Here is a 23466-nt window from a genome sequence, read left to right on the forward strand (position 1 = left end):
CAGTCTTTAGATTATACACATGATTTATAGTCAAAACTAAATATACGGCTCCAACAGCTGCCTTATGATGTCGTTGCTACTCGGCCTTTTTGAGGCGAGTGCATGGATCGACCTTTTTTATTCCACAAACAAAAATGTGAAGAGCCCCTAAGTCACTTCATCCTGCTGGGTGTCGGACAGAAAGTATTCAGAGTTTCAAGGCCTCTGTGGGCCTTGAGATGCCGGCCTCCTCCTTCTGTTGGATGCTATCTGAAGCTAGCGCGGTGGGTGAAAACAAGCCACTCGTCCTCACGAAGACGAAGTGAAGAGGCGTTATGGGTGCTGCCGAACAATCGCCAACAAAGTTCTGTGTCATCTGAGCTCGGCGCCGCGAGGCGGGATAAGAAACCGTCAGAAATACCACCTGACTGACGATTCATAATCCAAAAAGAGCCTGCACGGTGCAGCCAAACCCTGCTCAACACTTTCCTCTCACAACACTAACAACACCGACACATGTTTTCCGCTCCAGCGCTTCACATTCTCAGGAGTTTGATTTAAACGGGAGCCTCCACGCCTCGACAACACAATGAGCGCCGGCTCATGAGAGTGGCATGCTCAGAGCTGTGTTTAGAGTTACTGCGCCTGGAGGACAAACACACACGCCGCAAATCCTTTAATTAGCTCATAAGTCTGTCGCGCGCTCGCGGCGCGCGCTGGAAACGTCGTATGTGGCTAAATTTAATTGTCATACTGAAAGCAATCTGAGTGCAGGTTGTGTGTGTGTGTGTGTGTGTGTGTGTGTGTGTGTGTTCACCCTCCCTCCCTCCCTCCATCCCTTTCTCTCACCACTCTGTCTCTCTGCAAAAAAAACAACTCACCGGCAGCTTTTACACAGCCGACGGACACACACACGCACTGGCCCGTGTTGCTACGATACCAGATAGTAATATTTGCGTTGAATATTAATTGGGCCCTCAGATCCCTGCGTTGGAGAGTGAAACGTCTTTCTGTGATGCCAACATGATCCCGATGTCAGGGAGAAGTAGAAGGAAGACAATAAAACCGGCTTCCTTCAGTGAAAGCGAGACAAGAGGCGACTTTGAATCCTTTTGTTTCGGTTTCTTGTTCTGGTGGTTTTCAATGAATTAAAGCCCGCGGAGCAGTTAATGTGCTTAACAGCTGATTAGCATAGCGTCGTTTCTACCTGGGCTCCCCGGTCCTCTGATTACATGAGTCATTCTGCCGTGTCCCGACTTCACCCCACTCATTTATAAGGAGCATTAAAGCAGGATCGAGTGGGAGCAGCAGAGTTTTGTATGGTGCATTTCTGCAGAAGGAGATGCTCTTGGCCTATTTCTCGATTTTACATCATTTCTTAAATTTACCTTTTGAAGGCACTTGCATATGAGATATATACCCATGTGTTATGTATCTAAAATTGCAGAACAATCTCAGCTCTCCATATAATGAGGCACCATTGCCATAAGGCAAAAGTGTAAAGAGAAAATATGACTCTAAAGCTGAAAAATGCAATCTCGATTTTTTAAATTCTTCACATCTCTTGTGAAAACATAACTTTACTCATGTGGATGAACTGTTTTGGTGATGGAAATTGGTTTATCAAAGTCTTAGGTTCACAAAAGCAGTGAAATATATGAATAAAATGCTATATATATGTAAATAAATGTCTAAAACCAAATGTATTATTTTGGTATTTTGAGTTGAAATGCTGCTGAAAGCCTGAGATGAAATGGGAAACTCCAGTCCAGTTCAGGGTTGTTAAGTCCTCTCTCTGAAAGACGGCAGAGAGCTGATGGTTAAAAATGGCTGCTCTGATCAGGTGGCAAATATATTCATTACCAGCTGTGACAGCGTGTGGCTGGGCTAGTTTAACGTGTGAGTCAGTGTGTGTGAGACATCACATGTGGTCCTGTACACGGACTGTAGCGGGAACAAGTGCAGAGGAGGTTTTGAGCGCTTTCCAAGGTGTCTGCTGCCTCGAGACTTGTCTTCACATTAGTTAATATCACAAACTCAAACCGCATCCACCCGATGCCCAGGTCACTGTTGGAGGTCCTTAAAGTAGCACTTGTGCTAAGCAATTAGCTCCCGTGGAAGAGCGAGAGAGGAAGGCCTTATCAGTGACACACACACACAAAGGGAAGCTTACGCGTTCACGCATGGCTTCCAGGCCGCGTTGCTTTTCTACTCAACACACGCGCAGCGCGTTAGAGGCCTCATCCAATTACAGTCATCTGGAGGTGACCTCTGGTCTGCATGTCACACATGGAGGGTGGAGAAGGAGGCAGGCATCGAGAACATGTTAAGGGAGTACTGCATTGTGGAGGGGGGGGGGGCTTCTCCACACCATTACCCCGACAGCTCTGGGAGGAGCGCTCTCTCTCGCCGTCGCTCCAGAGCTTCATCGGCGCTATAATTGGGCCAGACCTTTGAGATGCTGGCAGACTAACACATCATCGTCCGCTAAACGCCGGTGTCAACATGACAAAGAGCTGTCATGCAGGAGGAGGGGGGGGGGGTCAGGTTGATGCAAGACAATACACAAAGGTAGCTACGTAGCATCTAGCGGGGCGCGTAGCATTCACATTTGAGTCAAGGAAAGCACAGATGAGCGTGGATGCGGAAAGGTCACAAGTAAAAGGTCACATGTGCCGGTTCCTCCCCCCTCGAGCTCTTCAAGGTCTTACGCTGTGACTTCTTTCTTCACGACTGAGTCCATGAGAACAGAAGCGCTCCACACAAGCGTTATGCTTCTCTTTTCAAGGGTTGCATGGAGAAGCTTTCTGGAGGAAGGGAGTTCAAATATTGTCGATAGCAGGGGTTAAAAGGTCGATCTCGTTAGGTTGATCTCTCTTTTTAAACACGACGTCCCTTCCACCTCCTGATCACCATGCTAACGTCGTCAAAGATTCATAATTTCATCAGCCGAACCGTCTCCGAATCATCCTCCAGTGGGAGGTTTATCTCGCTGCCTCTCAGGCGCGACGGCCGCCCTCGATTACAAACCTAAGCGCCAAAGACTTCCTGTCAGACTCCACCATCTCCTCGTCTGTCACGATAGCGTCGCGCTTTACTCACGTTGGTCGGCTTTGGACGGCGACGCGTGGTTGAGCCTCTCCAGCGAGTCGCTGCTGCCTTCGTCCAGGACGTAGTCGAAGTTGATGATGAACATCATGACCACGCCCTCCTCGTTCTTCACGGGGATGATGTGGGTGACGCAGAGGAAGTTTGAACCTTTAAACAGGAAACCAGGGTTAGAGATGGAGGATAGCTTGTGTTTGATGGACATCTTTAAAAAAGGGATAAAGGCAATTTGTGCAAAACTAAAATGGTAAAACGATCAAAAGGTTCGTAGTAACAGCTTTTCGGCTGCGGTGCGGTTTGACCCGAGAGCTTCCCATTAACACTCTGACATTCAAACATCTTATTCCAGATAAAGCTGTGTGTGCGAGAAAAGGCCCGGCGGAGGAATGAAGGGGGGGGAAAAGGTCAAGAGGGCCACTGAGAGGAAATCCTCCAGAGCTGAATGATTTCATACATCCAGACGTGCCCCGAGTCCGACCTGCTGTACAGTTCAGCACAGCCTGTCTCTACAGGGGGCAAACATCCAGTTAACATTCACGCCTGATCCAGTTACTTCCACCCTGGACGACATCCAGAGTCATCGCACGAAGAGCAGCGCGCACACGCAATGTATGCTTGGCATGTATTTCCCAAAATATAGCAAGCAGGAATGTCTCTGCCTCTCTGACGCCGCGATCCTCTGGACACAAAGCGCTCCAACACCACAAGATCATCAGGACAAACGTCTGCAGCGGTCACAAGGAGGTTATAACCAGCAAAATCAACACAATACTAATGTACAACAACAGTCATGTGCTCTCCTCATAGACAACAGTTGAACAGGTTGATCTTTGAAACACGTTTAAAAGAAAATACAATTAAACTCTTCTTCCATTGTTCCAACAATCCACAAGTAAAAAAAATAATATTTGATTCGCCGAGTTCGATGTGAACAGAAATAGCTGATATACTGTATATAAAATGAGATAATCCTTTATTAATCCTTCAGTGGGGAAATTACAGGATTACAGTAAATACAGATAAAGATCAAGTAATATAAATAAACAGTAAGAATAATATTAAATATACAGATGGAATGAAAAGTAAGTGTGTATAAAAGTATTGCAGAATAAGTAAACATGAGTATTAAAGTGTTGCACCATTAATGAATTAAATTAAAGTGTTCACAAGTTCTCTCTTCAAAGATAAAGAAGTTATTTTACCTCGCTGATCTCTGTCAAAACACTTTCTGAGGGATTTAAGGAGACTGAATAAGTTACAGAATAAACCTTTGTTTCATTGAACCAGAGAAACATTTAATATCACAGATACTGTACGTATAAAACGTGTACTATACACGTACTGGCATGCACTAACGATGGAGGACGAAGGCTGGACATGTTCTCAATCTGAAGGGAATAAGAGGAACTGCTCTCAGTTCTTTCAACTCAATTAAAACCGGAGCTGAAGGCTTCACAGCGGGAGGCGGATCTGATCATCCTCGTGTCTCAACGCTCAACAGCAGACGGAGAAGAAGCGGAGAAGACTCTTTCTCCAGCTGTCTCTCCTCCGCTTCACATCAAGTCTGATCGTTCAGAAAATAACACAGAGAAAATGATATTTTCGGAGCCGTTTCAGACTCGCCCGACATTAATAATTTGTTTCAACAGCGGTTTCTCCGGCCAGACGGGTGTACGGACGCCGTGAGCAGGACTCTGGTGTCGAGAATGAAATGTAGATTAAGTTGTAAATAATGGACGTGGACATCTCTGGAAGATGCTTTGCCTCACATTAGGCTCTCAGTCCTGCTGTCACCAGGAGGCTATTAATAGCTCGCCCAGCAGGCACCCGGCCTACAGCATTCATTTTCTGGGGGAACAGAGACACACTGTCACACACACACACACACACACACACACACACACACACACACACTACGTTCTGACACAAATGGGTGTGCACTTGCAAATGTGGAAGCCTTCGACACACGGACGAAAATAATTGCCGGCTTTCAGTCTTTGGAGCCATTTTCCTCGTATTGTTTTGTCAGGATCCAAAATCTGGCAACACTCACAAGGCATTATGTACAGATGGTATAATTATATATAATATACTCGTATGCGTCCATACATATCCGTGATGCTTACAGGAACAATCATCACACATTAAAAAGCATCTTATTTTGAAGTATTAGAATATTTCATATTGCTGGTCTCACCATTTTCTATTAAAAAGGACCATAATAATTCCATTTTAATCCCTGTTATTCAGTGTTTACAAGGTAACTTCTCCCTTTGCTTTAAGTAAAGTGAAAATACAAAGACACAAAACGTTACTGAAAGCAAAGAGAGAAGTTACCTTGTAAACACTGAATAACAGGGATTAAAATAAGTTATTGGAATTATTATGGTCCTTTTATATATATATATATATATATATATATATATATATATATATATATATATATATATATATATATATATATATATAAAAGGCATTGCAGAGGGGATGCAGCTACATGCTAACGGGCTGCTACCAACTCAAGTAGCTGGATCCGGTGACAATGGGGCCGATCTATTCAGTTTTATTCATATATTTGACACAGTATAAACACTGGAATTCAAATTCTAGTCCAAACGTATCCAGTTCCTGTTAATTGTGAAGATTTGGCTGGTGTACATATCAAATGGTGGAGCCACACTCGGGTCTGAAAAAGAGCGGCTGCACACCGGCTCCCCGGTGTGACGTACGATGTCGTGCATTACAGAGCGAGGTACCTCCGATCCTGTTGTGCAGCAGTAACACAAACCAACTGCTTCACCGGACCGGGGTGTGATTCATGAGCCCCGGTCCTGCCGGGCGACGCGTAACCTGCTTCTGATACTACATCACTGTCGGATGGAGCGGATGGAGCCATTAATATCAGTCAGGGGGCGTTAGGAGAGGGTGGAGGAGGCTGTGTAGTAACACGCCGTCTGACTTTATTCAAAGGAAGTCCCCACTCCGAGTGGAGGCCGTGCCTCTCTGCAGCTGAAGGGAACAGTGACGGCGACCGGGTTCAGGGCCTTCAGTAGCAGAACCAGGCGCTCCAAATCCATCTCAATCAGACACCATGTGTGTTTAGATTGTGCGTCGTAGCATTTCACCACCACAGACCTCGACAGCGACGCGAACAGTTCAGGACTTGGACGTCGGCTCCTCGTCTGCCGCCGATTTTCTGGAGATGAAAAAGGACGAAACGCGTCCGCTTCATCTCCAGGACGAGCGGCGACGAGCGGCCCCCTTTTCTGAAAACCCCGTCGGCCGGCTTGGTGCGCAAATCAAAATTAAAAAGCGACGGGAGACAATGTTTCCATGGAAACAACAGAGCGCGCCGGAGGTAAAAAAAAAAGACTGCCCGTGCCGAGATGCTTTGGTCTGAGGGAAGCGAGCGACGGCGAGATGTTCCTCAAGTGAAGTGAGGCTCTGATCTGCCGGGGATGTGCGGCGGTTAGCGGGCAGTGCTAGCAACGCTAGCGGCTAGGAGCAGATTCATGATGGTTGAATGTGTCCCGCGTGGATGAAGTTGAAGGACGACACATGCACATGGATACGCACACAAACGCAGAAGAACGAGAGAACGCACACGAGCAGAAACACACATTGGAAGTCTTCTCGTCCTTCACTCCTCTACGACGGGGAACAGAGCGTCTTATGCTCCACTGATCAAGAGCAGCATCGTCGGTTTCAGCCCTGTTACACACACACACACACACACACACACACTCACACACTCACACACTCACACACACGGCCCAGTGGAGGCTCGGCATGCCTCGGGAGGGGACCTAACCCCGGCTTTGTAAAGCAATCTGTGTGCTTGTGTACGGGGGCGCGCTCTAAAAATAAGCCGTGGAAACCACGAGCATTTATAATTCATAGGCGCTAAGTATTATGTTCTAGAAAGCATAATGGTTGGAACTGTTTAGGGAATAGAAGAATAAGAGAAGGCAGCGCATGTGTGTGTGTGTGTGCGTGTGTGTGGACACATTTGATATATTATGCATGTGACTTATATGCTCATAGTCAGAGTTTTGCTTCTGCCATTTTTTTCATGGCACGTTTTTCAAACAATTTGAATTTGGGAGGGAGTTTTGTCTGGTGTGTGTGTGTGTGTGTGTGTGTGTGTGTGTGTGTGTGTTGGACAATTAACAGGCCTGCAGAGGACCATAAAAGTGAAAATAATAACAGTTTAATGTTTCAATCCTTTAATTGCTTCGCGCGTCCGCTCCACCCGACGGGCTGCCAGATATCAGGACGCTCTTGGTGTTAAAAATCCATCTTCCAGATGTACGAAAGGGCCCAGCATGACCACCGTAAACATGCTGCCTGTAGCGTGAACCTCATTCTGTGAGCGGTTATTGTGGGAGTCACAGTTTCAGGTCAGGGGGCCAGAAAAAAAGAGAAATATCCTGGTGAAATAACTTAAGTAAGAGCTTAAAAATGACAAAACACATTAAATTCATGTCCTAATACGACCTCTATCTATTTACCCGCCTGAGCTCTCCATCTCCCTTTATTCCCTCTGTGTCCTCGTCTGTCTTCCTCACCTTTCCGGTTAAATCCAGCCTATTTGATTTCCCGTCCGTCCCCCTGCAGCCTCAGCTGCTCCGTCTGTGAGGAATGAGCTCGCCGCCCGGCTCCTCTGCAGGACGGCGGCCCGATGCGTTAAGTGGACAGATCAAACACATCGGATGCAAATACCAGGCAAACACACCGACACACACACCGACGTGCACACACACACACAGACACCCACGCAAACAGAAATAACATTTACATTGCTCAGTGGCACCCTGGCATCGAGAGACACGCGGACGCGCACGCCGACTCTAATGAGGCTCACGGATCTCAGTATAGCAGGAACAGCTCACACACACACACACACACGCAGAGACGCACACACACACAGCCTGCCGGCAGCATTAATTAGCAAAATGTTCTCTGTCCAACTAAATCTAATAAGCAGGCGATGGAGCCGGTTTACACGGTGCCGTGTAATGAGAGAGCACCTCTGAGAGGAACTAAAACGGCTTTAGTCTCCGACCTGAATATTTATAGGAGCAAAACAAAGAGAAGCATCCTGATGTGAACCATCAGGCGGCATCTTCTGAAGAAATATATTCAGGGGGAAAAAAAAAGGAGACGACGACCTTTGTGTTTCAAACACGGCATGACTCAGCGTTTCTCCTTCGCATGGACTAAAATCTGCAGTCGGATGGATGGACTAAAAGCAGAATCTGTTCTTTTCCGGTCTCTAATCTGCCGAGGAGGGTGTGTGTGTGTGTGTGTGTGTGTGTGTGTGTGAGAGAGAGAGATAGGCCAATAATCTTTTGGCAAGGTGAAAGTGAGCTGATAAACACGGAGCTGCCAATCATCCGCGGAAACATCGACCGAAAAAAAGAAGCTGTCGCGTCAGCAGCGGCCCGGCGAAGGCCTTAAGCCCGAGAGGGAACGCCGGTCTGATTGATTTGAACATTTTCCACTCGGCTTCATCTCCATCCCCACCTGGATTAAAATGGCTACCTGGAAACCTGTCGCCACACAGATGGTCTCGCCAGGATGACGGCGCAGTGTGGCATCGAGCGCACGACACGCCAGGCGGGACGCCGCCACGGTACTGCGGGGCTGGGTTTTTACCAGAAGAAAACACAAAACTACCTGAATTACCTGAACCTGAACTACTGAACCACGAGTACGCTGAGACTCCTCACAGCGCAGGGCGACGGCTCATGTGACCTTGAGGTTTGGGCTGAAGGCAGCGCCGCTGTTGGACGCCGAGTTCACGCGAGGACACGATGCACTCCAACTGCTCCCACTGAGTGGTGCCCACACACACACACACACACACACACACACATGCCCACAAAAAAGTCCCAAAACAGCCAGGAATCGTTGTGTTCAGAGGCGACGAGGAGAGTCTGGAGTTCTGGTTTCAAGATGCTGGAAAACTTCATTTGATTCACTTTCCACCATCAATTATTAAGACAATGCAGCTCAATCTGCTCTCACACTGGAAGGGTCACACACACACACACACACACACACACACACACACACACACACACACACACACACACACACACACACACTGCATTACATCAGGTCACACACACACAGTGATTGTGGCATATGGGGATCTTGATAGTCCTCATTTGGAGAAACCGCCGCCAAGAGCACCGCCGTCAAAATCATTCTGAATTGCATCCTGAGCTTGTTGCCCCGGCCTAATAGGCACGGTGAGTGTATGTGTGTACACACAGGTGTGTGTGTGTGTGTGTGTGTGTGTGTGTGTGTGTGTGTGTGACACTGATGTGAGCCGAGCCTCCAGCAGCAGGGATCTGTTGGCTGGTGCTGCACTGCTCGAGGGGTTAGAGTGACACCTCCCTCCTCCTCCTCCTCCTCCTCCTCCTCTTCTTCCTCCTCCTCGTCTTCCTCCTCTATTAATGTCCCAATCGCATATTTGACTGAATATTGGTGGCCATTGATCGTCAGTGAAACTGTATTTCACTCCGTGTACGGATCACGGCTCGTTCACCACTAACGAGGAGTATCGGGTATCTCAACACCACGTCGATTGGCAATGACGATCCTCACGTGTCCACAGACACACAACAACACCAAACTACACAACAGACCTAAACAGTTGACTTGGGACTTGGGCGAGGTGGAGGACTCGCCATGTAGGGCAGAGCTGCCCTCGCACGAGGAGATGGCATTCAGGACAAATGCCCGGCACGAATCTGCCGCTATATTCGGTCGTGCGCTCTCGTGGCTTCACGTTGTTGTTGCGTACGTCCTTGTGGTTATATTAATGTTCTTTATGGTGCTAGCGGCTACAGGGCGTGCGGTAGAGGTGAAAATGTAGTTTGTGAAAGGCTTAACAACAACAGATATGGATTGAAGCAGAACATTGTGAGACACAGACTATCGTGACTCATAATTTATGCGCATTGCAACATGGATATGTATATTTATGAGTCTCATTAATCATATTGTGTTTGTAAAGGAAAGGTGTGGCACAGCCTTCACATGCAGTTGCTCCCTGAAGTTATTTAGGTGGCGGAAATAAAAGTTAAATACAAGAATTGACCTCGCACCAGAGGGAGGAAGGCTGATTTGTTTTTGTGCCGTCCATTCTCGGGAAATGTGATCCCTTCGCCTTAGTCCCCCGGGAACATTCAGTTGTGCTAAGAGCTGTTTAGCGCTCTAATCCAGGACGGCTACCTTATCCCCGGAGGTACGACGTCAGAGGCGGTGAACCCAAAAGGTCACATGTCAAACCACCGAAGCGTGGATGTTAGTTCACCGATGAAAATGACCACAAGCTGCACGCCAAAACGCTCGCTCCGTAGCTGCCGACGGTGAAGCGAGGGCACAAAAGCACTTTGTGACGGCGGGTGACTCAATTTCAAGGTATTCGCGGCGAGGTAATTCAATCTTTTGTAACTTCAGCGCTCGATATGTTACCTCTACTCTTCACCGCTTCGTTCAATTGAAGAACACAAAGCCAGACGACGGCAACAAACAAGGCCGACGTAGACCTCGACCCTCACGCAAACATCATCGTGCCGATCAGACGGCTAGACAACAATTCACTTCACGTTTTGGCCGCTATCACTTTGAACCCCAAGTCTCAGAAACTAAATATGTTTTGGGGATTGTGAGGGTCCAGAAAAGAGGCTCCATTTGTGTCGAGACTGATTCATTCACAAGATGTCTTCGTGACCATGACAAATGCAGCGCCATTGTTGCCAACAGGTGGCGCTGTGGCAGCATCAACTAACTGAAAAGGAAGGAATCTGTAAACGTGCAGACGGACAGGCGGCGTTATAGATTCTACTCGTGGCCGTGGTGGACCGTGAGGGTCTGGGCCCAAATGTATTTTGGGGGTGTTGCATTAGTCAATAAATCACAGTACCATTACTCGAGGGGGGGGATCCAGCCCTGACGGCTAAGCCAGCGAGGCCTCACAGCTCTCTCTCTCTGTCCTCTACGGTATCGATTGCAGTCGGCCTCGTTCTCGCAGACGGAATAAAGAATAAAGGCAACGCTTGGAAAGCAATCGGTCCGAACCTCACCGGCCTCTGCGACGTCATTTACTGGCCGAAGCTGAGACGCTCCAATGACATACTGGAGATAAGTTATTGGTCACAAACCCCCATTTCCTCCGATGTGCTGCGGGGCCTCGGCTAACTGATGGGGCCTGAGGGTGTGATACACTGCAGCATTACAGGGATGCGGAGGCAGCCGATACGGCCTGCACTAGAAAACCAGACAAAATCAATGTGGAGTGGCCGCGCTGAGGAAGACCACGGCATTAAGTCTTCGGGCCGGATGTCGTCAGCGCGTAATGACTTTGAACAGGACTTGATCCTTTGGTCTATCGCTCCGGGAGACTTTTAATAGATCGCACACGAACCTCAAGGTCAGAAGCATCCGCGCGTCAGACTCTTCCCGTCAGGAGGACGAGCCGCGAGCCGCCGCTAAACGATCAGCTGACAAGAGATTCAAGTGCACTCTCGCTCAGGCGAGGGTTTAATATCTTCAGTCGGGCTTTGATTTCCCTCGGAGATGATTCATTTATATTAAATACGTTCGAGTTCAATTAGTTTTGAAAGAAAATTTGACCGCGGCGCCGCTTTATGACTGTACATCCAAATAGATTATGGATTTTAAAAAAAAGCCGAGATCAAATACACTGAAAAATAAATACAAACTAAAGCTTTGTGTGTTCTCTGGAAACAGAGGATGACACACAATGGACAGCACAGTACCAACAGTTCATCCCAAATGTTATAAATTATGGACGTCTTCATTATGCGTCACTCCGTCTTTGCGACAGCGAGATAATCTGAAGGCGATGGCAGCGAGTCCTGAGCGATTCATGGAATACAACAAAGCCTCCACATCGCAGCATTAACACGAATAATCTCCCTGAAGCTCTGGGCGCCGCGCGGCGTCGCCGCAAAAGGTTATCTGGGAGATGGCGGCGGGCGGCGGGAGGCCGGGCGGACTCCGTCACACACCGAGCTGTGAAAGAAGCCGCGAACACACTGCATCGCTATGAATGGAGGGAAATAATCTGACCCGACAGGTGCAGCTAACAAGACACAGCGAGGGGAAGTGACTTGACTCTCTGAAAACTGGTAGTTCAGTTCGCTGCAGAGCAACAATATTCATTATAACCAACTGTATCCTTTGAAGTCACTTTGAAGTCATCTATAGCAGATATTCGCCTAAAAAACACACGATTCATATCATTCGGAAATGCGGATTGTATGTTTTAATGATGGGAACCTCTGCGTCATTGTTTCAACGATGTGTAATAAGCTGCTTGAAGCTAGTGTCAGGAAGATAAACTGCTTATATTATACATTTCATATCGCTGTGAAATCATCTCCTTCAAAACGTTTTCTCTCTAAAACTACATTTTACACGATCACTTCACCATAACGTCATAATTCACCTTTGTCCCAGTGCTCATCTTGACTGGAAGGAGCATGAAAGCACCACATTATGACTGGGTGAACCTCTACTTAACGGCAGCAGCTGTAAACTCTCGCTGCCAGCGCTCCTCGTGCCAATTCAGACACGGATACGCCGTTCACAACGTCGCATTATCATCGGCAACTGGGACGCGCTTACGCCAATCAACGGATCACATAACAGGAGCTTCAGATACATTGTTGCAATGCTTGCTGGGTAATATTCCGGGCTCCATTCAAGAGGGTGACAATCCAGCCGTGACGCCGCGCAACGCGCATATTTATTTCAATCAAAACACACGATAGCCGACTCCAAACAATACAAATATCTAATTCTGACGCTGACCTGTGAGGGCCGCCGGATTAAAAATAACAGAAGCGACCTGACGGGCGCCACTTCCTGTCCCCCTCAAGAAAACACTTTTATCTGAATGTCAACTCATCAGCATTCCCTCTGCCCACAGTAGAAGAAACAGGACACAACACAAAGTGAGCCCCTGAATGCTGCAGGAGCACTCGAGTGGGAGAAGAGGACTCGGTCCCACAGCGGGGCCGTTTGTGGCCCGACGCCTCCGTAATGTGCAGATGTCAGGTCGAGTTGAGCGGACGGCCGGCTGTGATGAAGCAGGCCGTCCCCTCGGACTCTCAGAGCTCGTTGATTCAATCTCCATCACCGGGACTCTGCAGCCGCTCAGCGCCCGGCCCTGCCGGCGTTTAGATGTGGGCTTCTTAAAAAAAAAACTAAAAAAAAACTCAGATTATGATTCAAAGGCTCCAACGCTGACTGTCTGGGCGTGAAGACGCTGTGTGGCATCAGCGTGGTCTGTAGCATGTCTTAGAGAGAAAAATGATGATGAAATTATATATTTATGGATACTTTGATCTAATTAGAAATTTACCGAAAAATGTGGAAACAATCAGGATTTGATGTGATAAACGGGAAATAAAAGAGCTCATATTCAATCTGTGAATGAGAGAAAAGATGGGCCTGTGGTGTGAAATCACACAGTCTGTCTGTTCGGGGTGAAGCGTCTTGCTCAAGGACACAACGACGTGCACGAGCGGAGCCGGGGCTCGAACCACCGATCCTCCGATTGACCTCATTCACTTTGTCGGATGGGAGACTGTAATGAATGAAGGGGAGGGCCGCTGAAGGAATGGGTTATAGATCCGAATGAGGTTTAAAAAAAAAAAGAAAGGCAAGGCCTCATGAATTTCAATCTGTTAGGAGGATTCACCACGAGGAAGCAGCAACATAATGACGGCCAATAAATATAAAATATAGCTGCTGATAAATGCTCAGACCACCCTGACTCTGGTGATCCTCTTGACTTTTACTCTGGGTAAACATCCACGCTAACCCCGTTCGGCCAGCTGTCCTCAGAGCCAGCTGTTTGTCAGCGCCGCTCGACGGATTATAGTCGTAGAAATGGACACTGTTTTTATTCATCCATTCATGGATTGCGTTTCCCGATCTGCCCCGTAGTGACACCAGCGAGCTCACGCTGACACGATGCTGCGGCCACTCCATTATCCACTGGACAACAGCGTGGAGGATGTTCCTCTAAATAGTCCAAAATATGTGAATGTGGTGATCAAAGTATGTTAAAGAGTAACTCCACATCCCCAGACTGTGAGTGTTTGAAAGCACTCGTGTGCGTGATGATGACAACCAAGCAGAGTAACTAACAAATCTTCTCGGAAATGAACAATCTGTAATTCCTCTCGCTGCCAGCCGGGAGAAGCCATCGGAGAAACTCATTATAAATGAGAGCCACTGTGAGGCGGCAACGCAGAGGAAATCGAAGCTTTTGCTGCAAAACAAATCTGTCCCTGTCACTTCAGATAGAGAGCGGGGGGGCAGCTCGCTGCACTGCTTTCTCTCCGGCACGCGAGAACTGGTGAGGGCGAGCGAGACGGCCGCATTCAAAGTCACACACCATTTGCAAAGGAACTCCTTTAATTCTGTGATCATCCATGGGGTTTAGTGCATGTTCGACACGGCCATGGGAATAGATAGGAGCAGAATGGACATAGAAAAGAAAATGGCGATTGTTATGAGTTGTTTCGGTGACAACACATCAGAGGGGCCTTCATTTGTGGGTTGCAACTTGGCAGGAAGAGACATCTGCAGCTCCAAGGAGACAGACGGCTAGCTATCCAGCTAGCTGGTTAGCTTGTCCCTCTCCATAGTGAGGCTACTTTCTGTAGCTGTAGTTTTAAAGCATTTGGGAACTAGTGAGGCTTCAGAGCCTCATTGAGTTGCATCTACACAGCGAATATGAAATTGTCCACGTTAAAGACACCTGAGAGCGGCTTGAATGACATCATGTGTTTGTAAAATGTCATGTTTTAAACTGTTTTCATTGAGTTCCAGTTTGGTAGCCTCATTAACTTAAAGAAGTATTTCACTGTTGTGTGGATGCTATTTTCATAAAACATGGCCGTCCTTGCAGCAGAGAGGCATATTTATGAAAATATCCGCACTCAGGATTGGAAACTTATGGTATGCATTTATGGTTTTTCATAATTAGAAATAACTGTGGAGAGAAATAACATAACTCAGTCCCCATTTCGCGCTCCAGACGGATCACAATCTGAAGTTTCTGCATCGAATTGAGTCATTTTAAAAACTCATCTCAGAAGCACAACTTAAACCTATTTATAGCGCAACATTTTCACTCTCATTTGCTATTTGCAAGTGAAAGCTTTGCCCGTGTCCTGAGCTTAAGGACTTCTCTCTCCACCGAGGCCCCTGAGAGTTGCCCGTGGAGTGGGGAAAGCCAGACACTGATTATTCTATTTGAATCTCTGAACGTTGAAGCCGACAGAGCAACTGTTGCAGAGTAAATACGCCGTTCAGACTGAAGCAGGGATTTTGAAAAAGGCGTAAGACCTGTCACCAATAACGTCAGGGAGATCTGAAAGAAGGTCTTCACACATCCGGAGTCATCGTTTGCTTCAGAGGAGAGGTGTTCTCGTCATTTTGCAAATCCAATTAGTGCCATTAGCATTTAAATAAGCCGCGGGGCTATCTTTTGAGAAACCCTGCCGGAGGAAAACAAACTCGCATGCAGAATCTTGGCGACGCTCCAGCGTTTACTGTACGGCCACATGATGGAGGCACTTTGTCACTTGCTAATTGAATGGAAAACGATTATGTTTTGGAACATTAATGCTCTGAACGACGGCCCCTGTGTCGCTCTGACTGCTTTAATGTCGTGTTTGGCTCCAACCTGCTCTTTTCCTGGACGGACGAGGCTTCATGAAGGAGGTGACCCCCCCTCCATGAAGGTTATTATCATCTCTGCCAGGAGATTCATGTAATTGCTCGCTTGTGGGCGTCCGTGAGCGAGTGTGCACCTCTGTGTCCGTCCACGGCTAATCGCAATTTAATATTATAAAATTATAATGGGTGGCTAGTTACAGCTGCATGCACAAGGACCTTTCCCGGTTGCAGTGACTCACCTTTTATACCGCCAGTGGACGCCTGCTGACGTCTCACTCACTCTGTTTTGTTCATTTTAGAGTGAAATGCATTCATTTGATGCACTTTGAGAGCAAAATTGCAAAGGTGATATGTAACCGAATACATTTAGGCTACGCAAGTACTGCACTTAAGTGTGTATTTCCATTTCATGTGACTTTGTACTTCCACTCCACTCCGACCAAGAGGGGAATATCTTACTTTTTACTTCACTACCCATCAGGCTGTTCGACGATTGGATCCTGATTCGAGCGCCAGTCTCTCAGTTAAATCATTGCAGAGCACTAATAAGAAAACAACAGCACTATCACGACGCTAAATATAGTTTGAACTTCTGAACTATTCTCTAAATTGAGTTGGAGAAGGCGCATAAAAGCAGCTCTTTGTGGTCCAAATATATTTATTATGTATTTGAAGATGCAGGCAATTAATGAGAAACAGGAAGTGAATTCACCTTTCCAGTCTGAAATGAGTTTACAGCCAGAGAAACTTTAAAGGATGCTGTTATTTACCTGAGAGAGATTGACAGTTTCAGAGGAATCAACTTCAGCAAGGCCCTCAGGTTTTCATTGACGGGGTTCAAGGGGCATCTGTGTTGTTTTTTTATGCGATTACAATCGAGTGAAACGCATCAGTCATCACGTTGCGAATGGGGAAACTAACACGCATCAATTATGGGACGACTGAAAGGAAAAAGCACTCGTGCATCACTCACTGTCCTTCCAGGTGCTGACTGAGTTCACGCTCGTCTTTTCAGAACATGTATCAAGGTTAACAAAAATCGTAACGGGAAAAAAAAAAAAAAAAAAAAATCAGATTTGACAATAGCCGGAAGGAAGCGCGGCAACCAGCTCAGCATCTAAATGTCAAGCCCAGGGCTTTGGAATAAACTTAAATGACAGCTACTTCTCCTATAGAGGTCGTCCTGATAAGAGCGCCGGGAGGCAAAAGGACCGGCGGTTCTGCGACGGCACGAAGCAGAAAGCATTACCAATGTGCCGGAGATTGTGCTGACGAGCAGGATCTCCTGCGTGGACTGTAAAGGACAGCGGGCGAAGCATTTATGCACAACCCGGGGTCGCGGGATTAAAAAGAAGGAGATTGCCTTGCAGAAACCCCCGGCGGTCCGCCACGTGGAGGGCAATCAGCTCAACGCAATGACATTGCTATTGACGCTCCAGGCCCCGCCCCCTTTCCGCCGCGAACGGTTGCGAAAAAGCGAATTAACCACATAAAGTCGAGCGAGTAAAGTCAGGCGAAAACGCTCCTTGTGTGTGTCTGAAATACTTTATTTTGACTCCTAATGGAGTCCAGTCTTTTCTCCTTTGCCCCTTTACGTTATCAAAGATCTGTGACGACGCTTCTCTTCTTCCAAACTCACATTTGTTGCGCAGAATCAAATATAAATGGTTACAGATACTTGAGATTGTTTTAGTGGTAATCTCTACAGGCTACGATTCATCTCGACGCATTCATTTTAAATTAGACGACTTCTTTCCTCTCACTCTGACTATGCTATTTTTAAAACCCTGCATATTTGCTATGATGTGTACACGGCAGGGTGTCATTCCCTGCGAAGAAAACAAGCAAATATATACATGTATTTAGCTCCTTGTTGGGCAATATTCATTGAGTAGCAGCTCTCTTATAAATACAAGACGTTCTCCTCTCAGGAACATGTAGTAAAACTAAGCTTACAGTCATAAAGGGAGCAGGGACATGATTCTAGGACAAAGGGCGTGTGTTACTTCTATCCAACCTGCTTTCCTCACGGATTCCTTAAGCTTCGTTGTTTTATTAAACTTTGAGAGGAAAGTTGTATCTCGGTTGCGACGCGGCGTGAAAGTTCTGGTTCTCCATGAGCAGGGTTGCAAATCCACGGCAATAAAAGTTGCGATCAACCTCGTGAATCGCTTCGTCCTCTCCGACGAGAAGAAAGAAGAAGCCGAACGCTTCCAGGCGTAGCGTTGAAGAGTGCTGCTCCCTGTTGGACTGCTCCTTCACCAGACCTTCGATGGCATTTAGCAAAGTTAGTTTAGTTTTTGAGTTTAGAAAGTAAACGAGACACATGTGTTTTACGTCTGTTGCGTTCAGGGGCCGTCGTAAAGAACAAAACGAATAGTTAGAAGCCATCAGAATGTTAAGAATCGAGTTTTGAATTTCTGCAAGAGAGATTTGTGATGCATCAAATGATTATTTTACCACCCGTAATTATTGATATGCAATAACATGCCAGAGTTTTGAATATACAAAACAATTCATTGACACTGGATCATTTTTGTTTAAATCCTGATCTAATGCAGGATTCATGAGCCTTGCATATTGTAAACAGCAGAGCATGGGAGCAGGAACCGGGTGCGTGACCGTCCCTGGAGGAGCTCTCAGTCAGGTGAGAGGAAAACACTGAGCTAATTGAGGCGTACCGAATGCTAATGAGACCTTTCCTTCCTCGCCAAAGAGTCCGATGGTCAGAAGTCCTCCAGCTCCTTACGTCCAAGTCTCCTGAGGCCGGCTGGAGGAGGGAGGCCGTTGGGCCCTCATTGATTTCCTCTCTCCGACGCGCCGCTTTTTTTAAGATCAATGCAACATAAAGGTATTTGTGTCCTCATTAGTTGCGTTCGCTCGGCGGGTCGATGCAGATTGAACCCCCGGCTCGGCTCAGCTGACACCGCGGCGGCCGAGAGAGACATCAGACCCGCTATGCTCTGGTTTGAAGTCCTTCATCCTTTACCTGGATGGTGGTACTCCATCACCGAGGCCTGCGCTCAAACCCAAGTCAACTAAAAGACGTCAGCGTGGACGGTAAAAGAGCACTCCTGCTGGAGCCGGCTCCCCGAAGGCCGCTGTTTGGTAACGCGTCCTAACGTCTTCACAGATCTTTGTTTGGTTAATTAGTCCAACAAATATTCCCAGAAGGCTTCCGCGTAGCGTTGCCTTGTGGTAACGCAACGCTGTTCACTAATGAGCGCTCGCTAATGCTCCTTCCTGCGAGCTCCAGTCAGAACATCTGGAGGACGCTGGTGACCAAGCAAAGAGTAAGAGTGACCTCATCGCAAGACTATGCAGCAAATTACTCAACAGTACCGTTTCAAATGGAACGCTAAAGTTTCTTTAAATATTTATCAGCTACTTTCCATTTCTACAGGATCCTCCGCACAACATCCTCAGAGTCCACGAGGCCAAAATGATTCCCAAGTTACCAAATAAACGACTGATGATGAACAATGTCGCATTTAAAACGGGAAGAAGTGTCTCAACCCTGCTTTCTTTCTGTGTGCTGATCAGCAGGGGGCGACTCTGGTTGTACAGAAGTCTGTGAGAAAAAAGACCAAATGCTGATGATTTTCCTGTGGAGGCATTTAAATCCTCATATCGTACCGCTAATGCAACCATCTGTAAGTTCACAACCACACAGGAAAGCTCTACACATGTTAAAGGAACTTGGTTGGCGACGATGCGTTTTGGAAGATTGTTCTTTCATCATCAGAAAAACACAACTGTCAGACAAATAGTGGGCTAAAGGGAAGACTGGTCCCCTCTGAAATGGAGTGGAAAACTATACAAGTTGCACAAGACAGCACTTTAGAAAATGTTAGTTCATTTCCCTGGTTGTGAAATATGTAGTAAACACGAAATAAGACGAATTATGACATCATCCTGACTGAGCTTCCTGTGGTGCTTGTTGATTTTCAGTAAAAAACAGGCTGCTGCAGTCAATAAACAACATGGGTTGCTTATTGACTCTCTCACTCAAACAATAAGCGGACGTCTCTCCCTCTGCTAGTTCCCTCTAGCGCTCGTCAGCGAGCTCTCGTCGCTCTTCAGACCTCTGACCAGATCCACGTCTGCAGGAGGAGGATCACTTGTCACCGTTCTGTAAACCGCCCAGTCTCCTCCCTCGCTCTCTCTCCTTATACCTGCCTGAGAATAATTTAGACATTCACATGGAGATAATCTTTAAAGTCATCATCATCATCCCTGATCCAGAGCTCCTATCACATGAAATGTCAAAACAAATCCCCCCGATAGGATCTCCTGTCATTATCCACCAGCACGTCGGACCCTTTATAAGCAGAGAAACCTTTTCTCAAGATCGGGAGCGTTACGTTCCTCCTGCTCCTCCGCTCGGGGAGGCTCACAGGGACTCGCTCCTTCATTTATAGCTAACTTATCTGGAGAGAAGTGGACTGAAGTGGGCTTAGAGGTTTAGGCAACAATTACTGTCCAGTGGTTTGGTCGTGAATAAATAAATAGAGGATGTTGCTCGTGGCACTTTGACACAGAGAGCATCACTTCTCTGCAGCAACGATCAAACACACTCAACCTCATAAAAACATGTCTGTACATTCATTGTGGGTCAGGATCTTCTTGCCCAAAGTACCTTTTTACTTGCCCATATATTAGTTATCAGCTGATAACAAAGAGTTTGGCTTTATTTAAATAATTTCATCTGGAGTTTGGCACACAACTGCATGTCTGTCTCCACGCTAATCTAAACGCCCGATTGCACTTCAGCTCATAAACTTCGGCTTTGACCGCCGTCATTTCCTCACAAGGAAGGAAGCCACCTGACATGCGACTTGCTCGCCCGATGTGGCATCTTACTCGCCCGATGTGGCGTCTTACTCGCCCGATGTGGCATCTTACTCGCCCGATGTGGCGTCTTACTCGCCCGATGTGGCATCTTACTCGCCCGATGTGGTGTCTTACTCGCCCGATGTGGCATCTTACTCGCCCGATGTGGTGTCTTACTCGCCCGATGTGGCATCTTACTCGCCCGATGTGGCGTCTTACTCGCCCGATGTGGCATCTTACTCGCCCGATGTGGTGTCTTACTCGCCCGATGTGGCATCTTACTCGCCCGATGTGGCGTCTTACTCGCCCGGCGCAGGCTCGTAATCCTCCTTGTTGAGCCTCGGCATCGTGGGCTCAACTTACGTGGCGTGGATTGATTTCATTCGGTTGAAAGTAACTCACACAGTGTTGACAATCATCAAGGACAAAACACACGAAGCCTCATGGCAACATACAATAACACCGGACACGTATGATCTCCACATAGCTCTTATAAAACTGCTAATCCATATTAGGAGCTTCACCTTCGGCCTCATGCGAGGAGGCTCAATCATCGGGATACATACGCGTGTCATTGTTTGAGGTCACCACATGAACGCTCCCTGCACCGGCACAGCTGATGCGACCGGTTTAAACTTTCACTCTGGAGCCGGCCTCGGGACTCATCACAACAATACCAGCTGTCATGCCAAGTCATGATCTGCATGCAGTATTCATGAGCAGCACGTGCACGCCGGATACCCGAGTGACTGCACTGTAGAGCAGCGATCGGTGGCGCTTTCGGAGAGGAAGAGGAAGAGAGAGCGCACTCCTTCGCCTTCTCCACATTGGTCTCTGGGGAGGTGAGCTACATCCCTCCCAGGGTGCCCTATCCAGCGCAGGCTAATGAACATCTTTGGACTGGACTTCACAGCAAAAGGAAACCGTCGCAGCTGCTCCCCCCCCTTCAGGGTTCCTAAATGGGTGCGCTGGGTGATTTGCTGCTGCAGAAAGCTCCAGATGGAGCAGGCTCACAAGTCCAAATGACCCAGCGTGGACCTGGAGCGTAAGCACATGCACCGTGAGCGTCTCGCATGAACACCGCGTCTGTGCAGCGCACAGACGCAACCGCTGGGACACGGTGTTCGATGTTGTGCCCCCCCAAAAAACCTGCCGATTGCTTAAAAGGGAAAGGGAGCGACGGAGCTTCCTGCAACACCACAACACTCACCGTCCTTGCGGTGGTAGGTGATCTCCACCTTGCGCTCATCCGAGCCCAGCAGCGCCTGGGCCACTTGGGCCACCGAGTGCCGGGTGGTGGTCTGGCCGTGCAGGAAGTCGCAGGTGCACGGCCGCTGCATGACGTCCGGCCGCGAGAAGCCCGTCATCTCGCAGAAGCCGTCGTTGCAGTAGATGATAGCGCAGTTCTGCACCCGGGCATTGGCTATGATGAACTTCTTATCTGGAGAGGAGGAGATATAGAGGGAGGTTGTTCCTTTGAAGAGCAATTTACTGGAATGTAAATGAATATATTAAAGCGATAAGATGCAACATAAATATAGTGTGTAAACAGATTCTGGACATACAGGTAGGCGTGTGTAATCTGTTTACATGAGATTATCCTGCATTATGTTTCTTAATGGTGCTCAGCTGCTCCTGTGAATAAAATAACTTCATACACTGGATGAATTGCTTGATTATTAAGGCTTGATTATTGCATTATATATATTTGTGAATGGTGTTATTTGACGTTAAAATAGAGGAATGTAAATACAGCCACACATGTTCAGTAGTAAAACCAGATCCATGGCACAAGAAATGACTCCTTGGTGTGGAGCCACACAGCAGAGATCATCTAGAAAAAAACTAAAAACTGGAGGATTTAATAAAGGTATTTTTTGGGATATGATCTGGAAGTTATTAAACCCCTTTAATCCTTGTTTTGCAGATTTTTAAAACAACAATTACCACTGGAGCAGGAGATCAGGAGATAAATCCAAGACTGGAATTAACTTAACATGACTTTTCATGTGCCTCTGACATATAGTACAACACAATGCATGCTTTCATTGTGGCCTATGTGCATATCATAACCCTAGATGATTGTTCTCAGCACGCAGGAGCACGCACACAACACAACACAACGCACCCACACAGCACCGCAGACACACGGATACTCACTTTGTCCTTCGAATTTCCGGATAATTACTCCCAAAAATGTGTTTTGTGGCGCAACATGACCCCTCCGGACAGGCATGGCTCCCCCGTCCAAGAATGGTAATGATAAAAAAAAAATGTAAATTAAAAAAACAACAACCTCTGGCTGTGGAAGTGAAGAGCAAGCCGGTTCCCCCTCTATGAAAACACCAAGTAGCGGCTGACAGCTGAAGCCAGAGGGGCTCCCCGTTTTCTTTGTCACCAGTCAGTCATCCTCGTAACAGCCCCCCCACCCCCCCAGTGCTTCCCTTATTTCAACTCCGACGCGTCGCCGCTCGAGCGCATCGCAGAGGCTCGGCCGACGTGGAGCTGGAGAGAAAAGAAGAAGAAGAAGAAGAGGAGGAGGAAGAAGGAGGAGGAGGAGAAGGAGTCGGTTAAACGCAGCTTCGCCAACATTTCTCCGTCGCTCCTCGAAAGCCCGGTGTGCGCGTACGCGTGGAGGGGGCTGTGTTGTTGTGCAGGGAGGACTGATGGCGCTCTGAAGCCAATGGCTGAGAGGCTGGCGGGGCGGAGAGGCGCGACACGCCGACGGAGCCGCGCGAAGGGGGGGAAACCCGCACGGTGCGCAGACAAAGCGGCACACGGAGCGGCAGCAGAGGCGCAGCGCACAACCCG

The 23466-nt window shown here is 47.6% G+C and overlaps 1 protein-coding gene across 3 annotated transcripts in view; it reads right to left on the bottom strand.

Annotated features, from left to right (window-relative positions):
* Positions 1–23060, bottom strand: part of kcnh7 (potassium channel, voltage gated eag related subfamily H, member 7) — a 51815-nt gene extending 28755 nt beyond the window's left edge. For all 3 annotated transcript variants that reach the window (XM_068591046.1, XM_068591045.1, XM_068591044.1), the window contains exons 1-3: positions 22816–23060; positions 21866–22096; positions 3082–3237 (exon numbers count right to left, since the gene is read on the bottom strand). In XM_068591046.1, coding sequence (XP_068447147.1) covers positions 3082–3237; positions 21866–22096; positions 22816–22891 — 463 coding nt within the window. In that variant the 5' untranslated portion in view covers positions 22892–23060. The remainder of the gene's footprint in view (positions 1–3081; positions 3238–21865; positions 22097–22815) is intronic.
* Between the last annotated feature and the right edge of the window lie 406 nt (positions 23061–23466).

Source organism: Clinocottus analis, unplaced genomic scaffold (assembly GCF_023055335.1).
Source record: "Clinocottus analis isolate CAN_PGR_092001 unplaced genomic scaffold, fCliAna1.0.p SCAF_24, whole genome shotgun sequence".
Classification (NCBI taxonomy): Eukaryota; Metazoa; Chordata; class Actinopteri; order Perciformes; family Cottidae; genus Clinocottus; species Clinocottus analis.